Consider the following 15,135-nt stretch of genomic DNA (forward strand, 5'->3'; position numbering starts at 1 on the left):
TGCTCATTCACATGTTCTGTCTTTCCAAAACCCGCTCAACTTTGTTCTCCAAAGAAATATAGCATTAAGCTCTAGCAATTTTTCACCAGGTGCTGACTGAAACCAGGATTCATAACGGCTGAGACAAGACAAATTATATACGTGATCAAGTGAACAGAATTAGAAAGAAGCAAATCAACTATTTTATTTCCCTTTGCTTTCTATGAATAGGCAACTAAACAGATGCGATAGCGTTCTGAACAAAGTATGTGGCTTTCCAGTGGTCACTTTGGTCAACAAAGGTTTGGTCTTCCACAGGGTAATTCCTCTGGCTGCCGTGGTAAGTGATCAAAGCAATCGAAAGTGCTTCAGCACTGAGAAAATGTGTCATTAATTGAGTTCACACACTTTAAGTATTTTGACAGACTAGGGTCAGTGTTTGCAGAAGCAAGCTTTAAAGCATGCTAGGAAAAAAGGCTAGTGCTATTTTGAGTAACATGCATGAGTAAAGATTAATCTCACAAACCTGCTTTATCTGTTGCAGAAACTGTCACAATCAACTGGAAATTCAATATTCATTCCCAAGAAGGATGATTTTCTTGCAGGAGTGAAAAAAAAGCATATGTTTTGTTAATCTATATTTAGCCTAAGTTATTTAATGCTTTTCTATTTTCATTAGTCCTTACTGAAATTTTTGTTCCTCTCTTGCTCACTTCCACATCTTCAGGTAACAGTATTTACTGTGTATCAGGCAGCTGGACCTTATCCAGCTAGCATGTGGTCTTTCCCTCTTTTCATTCTCATGTCTATGCTGTATTTTCTCTTACCATGAACAATGATATTATATGAAACCATCCTACTTAAAAATTATTATTGAGCCAGAGGAACACACTTCTTCAGAAATCAATGCTGAATCAAATTTATGTCTTTCTCTTGCTTAAAAAATAGCAAGAACTGCAGCCTTTATTCTCCTGAGTAATTATACATCTAAAGCATGTTCATAGTCTGTGTTTACTCTTGGGATTCTAAGGTTTAGATGAACAAGAAAACAGTAATATAATCATTTACACGTAAAATATTTTCACTGTCTTAGCACCTGAGCACAATGAAAGGTAAAACCAGTCAGCTTTTACCTGAGTTTCTGCCTAGAAGAGTCAGGTTACGGGGTAAGAGCAATCACTCATGAAGAGCTAGAACGTGGAAAAAAAGGTAAGAGACTCAAAAGCTAAGGAGATGTATTGCCTAAACAATTTTTATTGCTTTTTTGGTAAAGATTGTATTTTTTTTTTCTTAGCTCCAATAATCTCAGCAATGACTTAGAAACCATCATAGCAACATCTACAGGCAAAAGAGATCAAATAGTTGAAATAATGACCATATAAGAGCAAGAAGGCAGGCAGAGGAATTTGAGCGTTGGTCATCACTGGCAAAAATCCATCCACATGGTTCAGAAATTTTTGCCACCTATGGAAAACAAAGGACTGATAACTGTTCAAATTAAGCTGTCAGGGTGCAGACAGTGCTTCCTCTAGGAAGACACTCTCCTGCAGAGGTACAAGCAACATTTCACTGAAGGTTATTTTTTCCTGATTCTTCATTTCCTATTCAGAAGGCTCACCAACAGTTATTTTTATGTAATAACAGGTAATGCTTTCATGCTACAGCTTGTGATGCATATTAATTAGGGTTCTTGCCAAATTAAATTAGTTTTTTAAACGTTCAAAAAGCAGTTAAACTTCTAATGACATTTCCCCCCCCCCCTTCATCAACCTATTTTTGGAGCAAAATAATGTACTCAGGCCTGAAGTAAAGACACTTGAGCCTCAGGAATGGAAAACAGCCACGAGCCAAAATGTATTCACAGGAGAGCTATAGGGCAATAAGGTTGTCATCTATGCACAAAAATACTTTCAAAGACGCAAACATGATGTTAAAATCTCCACCACTCCCTCCTGCACGTTAAAGTCACACACACTGTTTTGTGCTTGCGGTTATGAGCAGGAAAAAAGGAAACAAGTCTATTTTTATTATTATTGTTACCATTGTAGCATTAGGATAGTCCAGAAACAGGAACTCATGTTAACATCATATCCTTAACAATCCTGGTTTTCTTTATTACTGCTAGCATCAGAAGTTAGAATTGTAAAAAAGGCATTCTAATAGTATAAATCAGTCAAATCAGAACTGCACGATAACGCTGGGTACCAACTGTGCCACATGTATCTTAAAAATCTACCTGGACATCTATATTGTAGAGATGAAAAAAAAAAAAAATATGCAGGTATATAATATACTGAAGTGTTTTAAAGTTAAGCAACTACAGTTAGGTTGTCCATAAAAATAAAACATTTCAACACAAATGGTCCGTATTTGGCACAGTTGCAAACAATTGAAAACCAATTCTTAAATTCTAAGTAATAACTTAGTAGTTTAAAATGCTAGTTGAACTACCTTCTCACACGATTTACTACATACTAGCATAGTCATAATATATATAGCTTATAATGCCTATCAAGGTACCAAATACCTAGTAAATTCAATGCTAAAGGGACATTAATATTTCAAACAGTATTTGCCTGCCTTAAAAGTAGGACTTAAAAGCATTTGAAAGACTGGACAAAAAATTAAATGTAACTTTTTTTGTTTTCCCCAGCTTTGTACTGCATAAAATCAGTTAATCAGCCTCAAATATTTTCCTTTATAACCCAAAAGCCTAATTTGCATAGATCTCTCATACAGCAATAGAAGAGAAAAGCATTTCTATAAAATTAGAAAATGACTGTATAACCACAAAGCTCATTTCTGCAGCAAATACAGAAATACTTTTTTTTTTTAAGTTGATAATATTTTGAGTGGAAAACATTCCTTTAACTGAAAATTTATTCCAGGCTAGAAATACTAATACGCACTAGGTTAACCTAGTGTGGAAAAGTTTTACTTAAAACAAGCTTTTGAAATTGCATAGGTGGCAATTTTTTTTTTTTACTACAGCAACTTGAATAATAAACATTCAAGTTAGATGAACATTTAAGATGAATGTCTGATAAAAATAGGGTCAAATAGATACATGGTCCAGCTAGGATTGTCCAGCGTTTACTGTGACTTTAGGCTATCTGCTCAGAAGGAATCAGGCAAAAATGCAAGCCAGCTCTGCTCCTAAAATCCAAGCAAGCATTCCAGCAGGAGAAGAAAAACAACCTACTAGCAGGCCCCTATTCTTTTTAATAGTCTCAAACTTCTTCCTTTGGCAGTCAGAATAACCAGCATGTGTTAAAGATCTAGAATCGCTTTTCCCTGAAGAACTAGCCTATAAATAAGTCACTTCATATCTACTGTACATGTTTATTTTCTTCCACCATACATTGACATATCCTGCGAACATCCACTCATCTGTATTTGAATCACCACCACATCAGTATTATTTAATGGTTACACCATTACGGCCTCAAGCCTCATCAAAATGCCCGTTCCCAACACAACCCACAGACATCTCAATCCCACAAGCAATTGCATCTTTATACTCCATGCCCCTGATAACAGGGGCTCGATCTCTACCCCCACATTAATACAGGGATGGAAGACCATTTCTAGGTAAAAAGCAAGTATCACGCATTCTCTTACCGCCAATCTGCCAGGCAGCACAACTCCCATTTTACACAGCTCCTGCAAGTCACCACCACCTGAAAAAGCTGGCAGGGCCAGGCAGCTGACTTGCTGCGTCTACACGCTGCTGTGCATTCCCCTTGTCCGTTTAACACAGCAACCTGTTGTCTCAGCTCTCTGACTTAAAACCAGAAGCTTTCAGTGTTACGCACGTCTGCGTGTTCAATGTCAACCACCCAGATGGAGTTAAGGACCGGTACAGACAATAAGGCTGAACTTCCTTGGGATCTTTTCCACTACTGAAGTTCTTGCTCTGCTAAACAAGCTACAATATTTTAAAAAAAAAGTGAAAATGTCATTTTCATCTACTGCATATCTCCTGCTGATGTAACCCTCTCAAATCTCTCCATGTCACAGTCATTTTAAGTAGGGTTGAAAACAAGGGCTTTTTTTAGTGACCAGGATAAAGTTTTTCTGAAATTACTTGAAGCACTTTTGTGAACATCAGCTTCTACAGCTTGGGTGAGATTCGTTATCTTAAAGGAAAAAAAAGAACATATAAATATAGAGCAGGATTACCTTCCCTTAGACGCTCAACCACAAAAGTGAATCCAGTAGTTCGCGGATGCAAGACGTACTCGTATTTTTGAAGTCCGTTCTTTTCGGCGAATTCATTACTGCGGCCTTTGGTATTGGCTGAAGGAGAGAATAAAAAGCACCATTTTCTATTAGCGTACATGTAGACCAAGAATTAAATAGAATTGTTACATGACAGGAACAGTACAACAGCAGTTCACACAGTGCAAATGTGCAACAGCTTTTCAGATGGAGGCAGACGGCGAGTGGGCTTTCAGTTAGCTGTACTGTAGTACGAGGAAGAGCAATGTGGATTGCAAGAAAAGCCTTTTTACCCTCTCATTTCATCTTAGAAAATAATCAGCAAATCTCTCGTTTATCAAATGGAATCTGAAATCTATAAATTAAAATCTGTTAATAGTTCTCTGTATACTTCAATACCCATTTTACAGTAAAACGTGTTAATTGGCTCATATTTTTGGTTTTAAACTCAAAAGGCACAATGTATAGTAAAGTACGTTTGATATTATGTACAGAAATACCTTGAGGTCGATGTCTAACCACATTAAACTTATTTCAGAAAGAAAACCTTAAATGAGGGAAAACAGTAATCTAGTACATTAAAATGGTATTTTACACCTTCATTCTAAACTTGACATGTTTTATTCATCAACCCATGCTGCACACTCACACTATTTCAGTTTTTTGACCAACTACCTTAGTGTCGCAGCACACGCTTGCTACTGTATGCAGAGTACGCACAAAGCATCTAGAAATCAGCCGTGGTTAAACAGCGTAACAAATGTGTCTCGAACATCTGGCAAAAAGAAGTCTCTGACAAGCAAACCAAACAAAGGCTTTTCGGAGCCAGTCGCCAGAGACCACTAAGCAAGGAAGACACAGACGCTAAAGTGAAAACTTCTGAAGATGAGCGGAGAGGAAAAGTAATTTGTTCTCTAGTGACGCGCAGGAGCCTCTTCCAAGCAGCCTCAGCAGCCAAACGAACTTTGTTAGCTACATTTACTCCTTCGTTGTGGGTACTGCTGTACCTCCCCTGGGGCCAAAAGGCAACAGACACGTGCGATGTTCCCTTGGCAATATGGAATAAATCAATTTGATCAAATACCTTATTAAATAACTCATATTTATACAGTTTTATAGGTGTTTTAAAAGACAAAATCCCAGTAACAGATCTATGGAACAAATCATTGCCTAAGCAATATATCATCTTTTTCAAGTAGAAACAGCTCTTTTTCTAAGTCTCTATAGTTTATCTTCCATCTCTGTTAAGGTTAAGTAATGAAAAACATATTGCTGCTTAATAATTTAACAGAATTGATACTTATAGGTAAGGCCTTTCCCTTACAATCATCACTGTTTTTCCTGTAAAGAAACAGCACAAGTGGACAAATCGACAGTAACACAGCAATGCAACTTGCGTTAATGCAAGTAATGCCACTTGCCTGCATCTTTCTTTTTTGCCTAAATTACACAAATTCTTTGTTCAACAAAAAATGTGAGTGTCCCTCCTAAAGGACCATTTATCTACTAATAAATGCTACAGCGTATCAGTATACTGAGTATTTTTACCCTGTGACCTATTGTTTCCAGGCATAGGAGTACTGCTTTTCATACGTGAAACCCTTAAGATTTTGTGCACAGATTTCCTGACCATGGGATTTGGAGGAAAGGAAAACTGTTGCACAGTAGCCAAGCAAGTGATTCAGCAAAGACAATCCAGAGATTTAATTCTTGCTAAATTGCCAAAATGTACAAATACTTGAAAATATGACAACTTCAAAAAGCTTTGCTAAAATTACAGAAAGTGTGAAATACTAAAATTACACTTGGCCACGTAACTTAAATTTATCTTTCCTTGGACATATGCATTATGTCTTTAACCACATGATCAGAGTATCTATTTTTGTCCGCTCCACTACTACTCCATTCAGTGTTGAAACAGACTATTCTGAATCAGCGAAGGGAACTTGCCTTTAAGACCTCTACCTCTGTGACAGCAAAACTTGTACAGTCATGAGCAAGACTTGGAATGGCAAAGGCAAGAGTAATCTGGTAATTATTAAATGCTCCTCTGAAAAGCCAAATTCTACCTCTTGGACGTAACTGTATTGCACTACTAGCTCAACAACTTAAACTTTTTATTTTCTAAGAAACAACATTGATCATCAAGAACGTTCCTATAGAAAGTATACAAGTCAAGAGCTCCTTTCCACATACTGTGGCAATTCACGTAAAATGCTTTATATTAATTTATCACAAAGATTTTAAGCTAATGTATTGTTTCCTCCAAAGGACAGAAGTATCTTCATTTTCTGCATATCCAAGTTTGCGTTTCACTTTGGAACATTTGCCATCTGCAAATCAAGTCAATTGAAGCTTTGAGACACAAACGCCATATAAGTCTACATCAAGCTAAGCAGTCTAAAAAAATTGAATTTAAGTCTTAAGCATCTCAAACTGCACACAGTTAATGAGCACTGAGAAAACCCTCTCCATATGCCTGCTCAGTAGCACTTTGTTTCAGAGGGAGCATGAAAATGAATCTGTTGTGTTTGCAAAACACTCCTACTTGCACCGCAGGAAAACCAAAGAGTAAATGGGCAGTTTCATTTTCTGAGTGAGACCTAATCGATGCTGCAAAAAAAAAAAAAAAAAAAAAAAAAAAAAATATGTTCGGGGCCTCCACTGCCCATTGCCTTGAAGTAATCATCTTCAAACCTCTTTGTGCACTTCCCTGCACTTGAAAAGAACTCCCTGTAAACATCTGCAAATCATCTTCCCAATTCCCCTTTACTACAATGCCTTTCTAAAAACATGTGAACAGCTGGACATTGGCACACCGGCCAACACCGTGCAGCTATTTCCTGATATTTGTATCCCTGCCTTGCCTCTTGACTGTAAGTTTTATATAACAGAGATTGTTCCCTTCCCCTTTTGCATGACCCTAGTGTAATGGGATTTTAGAACTAGAATAACGCTCCCAGCTAATGCAATGATCATTGTCATCTGGAAAAACCATCTCCCTCTTCCCTTCCTAATAACTATTAAGCCACAGGTCTTTGTGCTTTAAACAGTATTTATTACAGCAAGTCAGGAAGGTCAAAGGGTTTTGATGCTATCCCGAAAGCAAGGGTAGGATATGCCTTCACTCTACTGAAAAGTAAAAATAACGCCCTTCCTCCCTCTCCTGCTCCTCTCAGCATTTGAAGAAAACAGTCTCTTACTCTGCTGTTACTGATGAATGAATGCACTCACTGCCACCTTATCCGATGTAAGCTCCTTGGTGCCTACGGCTCTTTGGGATCCCTGTGCGAGACACCTGTGCCCAAACCCTCTGGGGGAAATTCAGAGCAAGTCTCCTGCTCAGCGCTGGATTCAACACAAGGCAGAAAGTGTGATGTTCCCCATTGTATGAAACCTAGAGGTTAGAAAACTCATCCAGGAAACTAAACCCCCATTTTTACATCCTCTCCAACCTAAGGGAATTTGCACAACAAACACCTCTTTAAAAACCCCTTAATCAATAGACAACACTACACTGTCAGCACTGCAAAACTTATGCCGATGCTTCATCATTCTATAGTCTGGATTATAACATTCACAGGTGAAAGAATAAAAGTGAAAGATACTTTTGTAAACTTGATAGTGAAAACACTTCCTTAAAAAGAGGAAACATATGTTCACTTCTTTTCTTCCAACCAACACAAACTGTATAAAGCAGCACTTTGGGTCTCCTCAATCCCAAAAGGTCCCTCATACCATTTGGCTAAGGGTAATGTCCCCTCCTGCTCATTTTCTCTGAAAAATATGGGAAAGTGTTGCTTTCTAGAAACAAGTATTTTCTTTCTTACACTGTATTTAAGCGAAAGTAAATCTACCCCCACAGTTTCTGCTCGTCATTCCTATTAGGTGTATTTTTTTTTGCTCCTGTGCTGCCTTTGGTACATCACTTGATTACATTTTTTCCCATTTATCTCAAAATTATGTGGACAAATCCCATTTATCACATTTGTAAATTACTGGAAAAGCTGAGAAAGTCAGAACTTCCTAGAAGCATCACACTTCAGAATTTCATTTAAAGTAATTGGAGGAAGAAGTTATGCTAGCACATTTTCTTCATTTTTGAGTTACATATTTTTAAGAAGTTAAATTGCTTTTGCCCCTGAAAACCAGAGGATAGAACGAACAAATTTTTTTCAAGTAAAATTGTATTTTTAATTTGTGAGCTAGTTTTGAATTTAAACAAAAATCTCTAAAATTGACTTTGATGATAGCCATAATGCAGCAACAAGCTGCATTTGCATGAATATTTGGAACTAAAACTCCAAGACTTGTACCCAATGAAAAGCTAAATCTGTGCTCCCTGTGAAATACATATGCAATATTAGCTTCTCTCAAACAAACAAGCTCACATCCTTTTACAGATTCAACACTGTCCAGGGTGATGTGTTTTCCTGGATGTCACCCAAAAGAACGCTAAGTTTCCCTCATCATCCTCCTGGAAAGCTGATTCTGACATCTTCAATGTAACTATTTCTGATCATATCTCAACTATTTCTTTTTTATTTTGCTAGTACTAGTGCACTGAAATTTGAATACTAAGTACTGCCTTCTCCTTTAATCTGACTTGCGATAAAAGCATGCATGCACTTCTATGACTTCAGGTACTCTCAAATGATATTGCCACCAGACAGTGAAAGAATAAACAAGTACTCCAAAAATCTCCCTTTTAAAAATTAAAAAAAAAATTTAAAAATCCTCATTTATCTGTTAGAGGTTTGCATAGAAAGCACAAAAGCTACATTGGCTTGCAGTTGTCATGCTTTAGCCCCAGCCCGCAGCTGAGCATCACATGGCTGCTCGCTCACTCTTCCCTTGGGCAGTAGGATGGGGAGGAGAATCAGAAGAAAAAGGTAAAATGCGTAGGTTGGGATAAGGACAGTTTAATGGGACAGCAAAGGGAGAGTAAAGCCAAACAACAACAGTACTTTCAAAAGAAAATAGAAAGCAGGTGATACACAACGCCATTTGCTCACCACCCAATACCCAATGCCCAGTCTGTTCCCAAGCAGCGACCCCTCCTCTCTGGCCAGACACTGCCCCCCCCCCCCCAATATCTGGAGCACGACATCATATGGTATGGAATACCCCTTTGGCTAGTTTGGGTCAGCTGCCCTGGCTGTGTCCCGTCCCAGCTTCTTGTGAAAATTAACTCTACCCCAGCCAAAAACCAGGACAACAGCTAATATTTTAAGAAAAAGTTAAGCAATTGTTCTTATTTGTGCTCCTTTCAAACTATTACCTGTTAAATCAACCTCTGTCAGTGCTTTTGAAGAATATTCTTTTGTATTACCAAAGTACATCACATTTACTAGAAGAGTTATAAATTCAACTGCAGTTCATTGTTACCTTCTAGACAGAATATTGTATGTGATCCACATCACAACATTCCTGCCAAAACGTGAGCTCTAGCAAGCTTTCCTACTTGTTTTAGAGCTGTTCCTCAAGGAAAAGAGGTCTGTGCAATCACACTCTGTCCATCTGTTCCCCTTAACTTTTGAGGCTATTGCCACCTGCAAACAAAGTTTGACAGAGACAAGAGGTTCAAAGATAATTAAGCCCCACAGGAGTTTTAGAAAAACCAGCGGCTGAGCAAAGGGGAGCCTCCGAGAGTAGAGATCTTAATAACAGGAAAAGCCAGGGCAGGCTCCATGGATATTTAGTCCGTCAGGGCTTTCAACACAGCATGCAGCGGTCCATCGGTTAACGCAAGTATTGGTGAGGATGAGCCACAGCACACAATGCCTCTTGTTGAAACAGAGCAAGAGATTCGTGGAGGAAATGTCACATGGAAGGAAACACAAGGAAAAAGGGTAAGTTGGAGTGAAGAAGAGACCACGTATAGGGATGTGGACACAAATCCATATGAAATGAAGCTTTAACAGATGCAGAGCAATACAGCAACTTTTTTTTTTGTTATTGCTTTCTGAAGAGTTACTACAAAGAGTCTTGTAAGGAACATCAAGAAAAACAAAAGAACAAGCAAAATGGTGGGTTGTGTTCCAGCTTTCCAGAAGCGCTAGACAGATGGTTGCTTTGTTTTCTTCAGGGCTTCAGAAAGTCTGGCTATATGGTTATCTACTATGGGCTTCTTTTTAAACAATTACAATAAAATACCTTTGATGCACTTAGCTTTAACCTTGAAGTACTCCAGAGGGAAAAGATGACCAACCTATCAGAAATAAGTATATAATTATTACCTCAGACCCTACACATCCAGTCTGCAAATACATTGTTCAGGGTTCATGACGTTACTATTTTTTTAAATTTATTTACATAGCATATTCCACTGCAAAGTACTTCACCAACATAAGGTCAGGTAGCAGCCCACGTATACATACAGTCATACTTTACATTTCTTTGAAATCTTTCATTCTCAAAAATCTGAAAACATTATACAATTTCTTATAAAAAGCAGTAAATCTATCATTGTCATGTGGCCACTGAGAGGATAAAAAAAGATAGTAGTACAGAGCTGCACAGCAATTCTGCTTTTCAGTGAAGTACCTGTAAAATGTTATTTTTCATTTTAATCACCAGAAGAATTTTGTTTCAGAATTAGCAGTTTCGGAATTTGGTCTGGAAACAAAAGCCATTGCCTCTATTTTTGCAAAATAGATAGGATATTGAGCAACCATTCAGAACATAAACCGTGGTTTATTTCTTATTCTAAAAGATGAGGTTGCAATAGGTCCTAGAATGTTGATAATATAACAGTTTTCTGAAAATCATTTTTCAAAGTGTTACACAAATTACATTATTGTGTTCTATCATTCTCATATGGCATAAACTTATTGCTTGGTCAGGATTAGCTTGTCAAGGGATTTTGCCCTGTCTCCTATAATATTTTAAAATATATGAGCTAATGTTTCCTGTGAAGACAATTAGATAGGGATAGCTATTTACTCTCACAGAAAAAGCCCCAGGGTTTTGCCTGTCTCTATATATCTTATTATGCACAAATATAATATCAAGGTGGCATTCGTTACTGATGGAAAGTTAGAGTGGTAAACACCAGACAGTTTAACACGTCAGAAGCCAGCACGGCTGCCCAAGGAAGCAGTGCCCTATCGTCTTCCCTGCCCATCGCTCCGTCCTTCCCACTGCACTGCTTCCTCCCTGGGCTGGCTCAAAAAATTAGGGGGAAACTATCACCACCCATCTGTGGTGGCTTAAATAGACTCCAGAACAGCAGCACAGTTAGTGCAGATAGCCATTTGACACCGCAAGGTTAAAGAGTACGTTACAGATGTATGAGGAAGGAAAACAAAAAAAACCTTACAAAAAATCTGTCAAAAATCTGTGTTCAGAAATCTAATTAGAGAATTTTTTAATGTGAAGAATCTTGTCTGCATGAATTTCTCAATGGATGGCATCAACAGCATATACTTAAATTTAGTTTAAGTCATTTATATCAGTTACAACAGTGGAAAGAAAACTCTGCGTTTCCTTAAGCAGCTCCACATTTGGGTGGGAGCCTTTGGGGCTCCGCAGCACAAGTGTTAACACATGGCAGCTGCCTCGGCCTTCAGCTAATTTTTTTTTTTTTTTTTTTTTAAAAACTGCACTACAAAACTTCTTCAGTTCTTTAAAATCTGTTGTCTCTGAGGAATATTGGGAGAGATTAGAAGGTATACATAATTTATGGAATAAATTACTAACAATCCAATTCTTTCAATCATCTTGAGATGGAAACATCTGTTCAGAAAGAGAGTGTGAGTGACCTGAGGAAGACTGTCCTGACTCCATGAATAAGATTAAGATTTCATGTCATAATTCAGAGCTAAGAGGGGACAGTTGTTCATAAATTCAAAGGAAAAAAATATTAAAGTGGAGTAATTTCCATCCTTCTTCCTAATTTTAGATACAAAATAACTAACTCAGCAAGAGATGATATGTGAAGCAGTCCAAGAATGTATAATGAATTTATCCTCTTTTAGGAAGGCTGATCAAGTGATGACAGTTCCCTACAGCATGGTAGCATCTGAATACTATGCATACCCAATTTTAAGGATATTGGGAAGACACAAGAAAAAAATAGCAATATATGTTCGTTATTTTTAGACTGTGTATAGTACTTAACTGATCTGACATTGCAATAAAGTATGATTTTAGAATATCTGCAATGGAAAAGAATCTTTTAAGTAAACTAAAGGTAGAAGTTTAATTGTAATTGATTTTCTACTTAAAGATGATGCTTATGAAATCATGCTATGGGCATGAAGAACCACAGAACATTCATACAATGTTTTCTTTTATTCACAATTGAGTTGTCCTCAACACTGGTTAGCAGCTTGCTACTGATGCCATGAGATACCTGTATTAAGGTAAATATTTTATTAATAATTAATGCTACAGGATGTAACTCATTAAATTTACTCTTATGATAACATCAACAATTGTTTTAGGAAGACATTTTTCTTACAGATGCAGATACAGACTGTTTACATGGCCTAAGGAACAAGTACCTCCATTTTCTCCTCTTAAAACATTAGGCAAGAAATCTAATAGAATCATTAGTTCTCCTCTTCAATCACTCTTCCATAGGTCTGAAACGATTTTGGACTGCTTGCCCCAGTAATACAGAAAATGGGAACATGCACGTGATTTATTTCAGGTCTTCAAACCTACTTTTGCTAATGCAATGTACATACAGTACTGACCAATATCAAGCCATTTCAATCATCAGATGCTTTGAAATGTAATGGTTATTTCAGAGAGACTGGCAAAGCCTCCAAGTGGAACTACGTTTGTGCCTCTCAAATGAATCAGGAAATATAATCATCAACTATAATTTCTACTGTCCATGAGAACCCAAGTCTTGTCTTGCTCCTGCCTTGATTTTTTTGTAAAGTATGTCCATGAACAACAAAGAATTTCCACGTTGAACATTCCCCGAGAAGATGACAAATGCAGCCTACCTGTGAGATCAGTTCCTTCCGGAAAGATGAGGAGTTGTAGTGGTTCACGAATGTCACAGAAATAATCCAGCATTTTTTCAAAGTGACTCTTGTCATCTTCCCACTTTCTCTGAATGAAAACAAAGGCAGCAACCTGCATCGCCCAGCCTAAAGTTTGAAAAAAAACAAACAACAAAAACACAACAAAAAACCAAACCACCACCTTTAGTAACATCTCATTCTGATACTTCCACAGTGTCTGTTGTTCCAAAATATTTTAGAAATTGTTTTAGACACAACATTTTATTTACTGCCCACCCGTCCTCACCTCTGATTAAGAGCACTTAGTTACCTTGTGAAAGGAGTTTTGCATAAGAAGCAAAAGAATGCATAATCTAAATAAATAAATCTAAGTAAATTTGAAATGGCTACAGTTTTGCAAAACTCAAGTTACAAGAGTTAGAAAAGCTTTGCAGAAAGCAAGAATAGGGTCAACGCTGTCATGAAAGGAGGTTGTAGCCAGGTGGGTGTTGGTCTCTTTCCCCAAGTAACAAGCAATAGGACAAGAGGAAACAGCCTCAAGTTGCACCAGGGGAGGTTTAGATTGGATATTAGGAAAAATTTCTTCACCGAAAGGTTTGCCAAGCATTGGAATAGGCTGCCCAGGGAAGTGGTGGAGTCACCATCCCTGGAGGTGTGTAAAAGACGTGTAGATGTGGTGCTCAGGGACGTGTTTAGCGGTGGACTTGGCAGTGCCAGGTTAACGGTTGGACTCGATTTTCTTAAAAGGCCTTTCCCAACCTAAACAATTCAATGAGGTGAAGTATTTAAAACCATGACCCTCACTATAATGTCCTGAATCACTGCAATGCTGATTTGCTCAAGGGAAGGCACTGCCCCTATGGACTAACATCTCAGCGATGCACTGCAAGATAAAAGAAAGATGCATTACATACAGTAGCCCTTAGTAGAGCATGTTAACCATGCGCGTTGTACAGAACATATATATAACAAAGCCAAAGCAATAGATATGTTCTCGTAGTTTTCATTACTAATAGAAAAAACACACAAAGTTGTTCTTTACACTTGATTATAGAAAGATTTGCTATATATCCATTTGTTTGTATTAATACACAGGATAACTGTGAAGATTTACAGCCTGACATCAAACTGGCAATGTAATGCAGTTAAATAAATGAAACTGTTGCTGAGCCTGCAGCTCAGGGGTCACACACCATTACTTTCGATAAACACTCTTTGCTTTTTTGGCACGATTTCCTATACAATATATATCACATAATATTAGAAGTTCCGTCCACTAGTTCAGACAGCAGGATGAAAAATCAGGGCCCCGGTTCCACCACGTGCCCATGATGCTCCCTTCCTAAACAGGGCTCAGGAGCATGACATTGCCTTATCATCGTACTTGGCTAGCTCGTATCTCATCAGAAAACCTGCAGACAGATATTCCACATCAAAGAGAAAACATCACAGCTTGCCATTCTCCTCTTTGCTCACCACAGTTCTCAAAGTCTGTTCTTCCTTTGCTGGTGACTTACAGCATGTTATTCTAGCACTTTATTTCAGCTCCTCTTTACAGGGATTCATTTCTATTCTGTTCACGGCAATATATCTTACAAGGAGCATATGCTAGAAAATCACTTAAAGTCACCAATTTCTAAATCGACTTCATAAGTCAGTCAGCCTGGATGATCTATTAACCAAGCTGCATAATGTCTTCTGTTTTGGATAGGAACATTAATTGTATTGTTAAAGATTTGCAACCTGTATGTTGGGGTAGATACTTTTTATTTTTTAAATCAACTAAACAGATGGAGCACGTGTAACTAACATGCTTTCTGCAATCTGAACCTAAAAGAGTCTCAGATATTCAGATAATGAATGATACCCAGATAACTGAATACTGGAAGTAGCTGTATGAATTAAGAAATGCTCAGAAAGCAATCTCAGCACCTTTTCAAATTTGCACACTGTG

At 37.7% G+C, this 15,135-nt stretch overlaps 1 protein-coding gene across 10 annotated transcripts in view; it reads right to left on the reverse strand.

The window, feature by feature from the left end:
- LCLAT1 (lysocardiolipin acyltransferase 1) overlaps positions 1-15,135 on the reverse strand; it is a 119,384-nt gene that overhangs the window by 49,188 nt on the left and 55,061 nt on the right. For 9 of the 10 annotated variants that reach the window (XM_075749427.1, XM_075749423.1, XM_075749425.1 and 6 more), the window contains 2 exons: positions 13,161-13,307; positions 4,162-4,278 (listed from right to left, as the gene is read on the reverse strand). In XM_075749427.1, coding sequence (XP_075605542.1) covers positions 4,162-4,278; positions 13,161-13,307 — 264 coding nt within the window. The remainder of the gene's footprint in view (positions 1-4,161; positions 4,279-13,160; positions 13,308-15,135) is intronic. The other variant, XM_075749419.1, reaches the window with a different exon arrangement.

This window comes from Balearica regulorum, chromosome 3 (assembly GCF_011004875.1).
Source record: "Balearica regulorum gibbericeps isolate bBalReg1 chromosome 3, bBalReg1.pri, whole genome shotgun sequence".
Taxonomy (NCBI): domain Eukaryota; kingdom Metazoa; phylum Chordata; class Aves; order Gruiformes; family Gruidae; genus Balearica; species Balearica regulorum.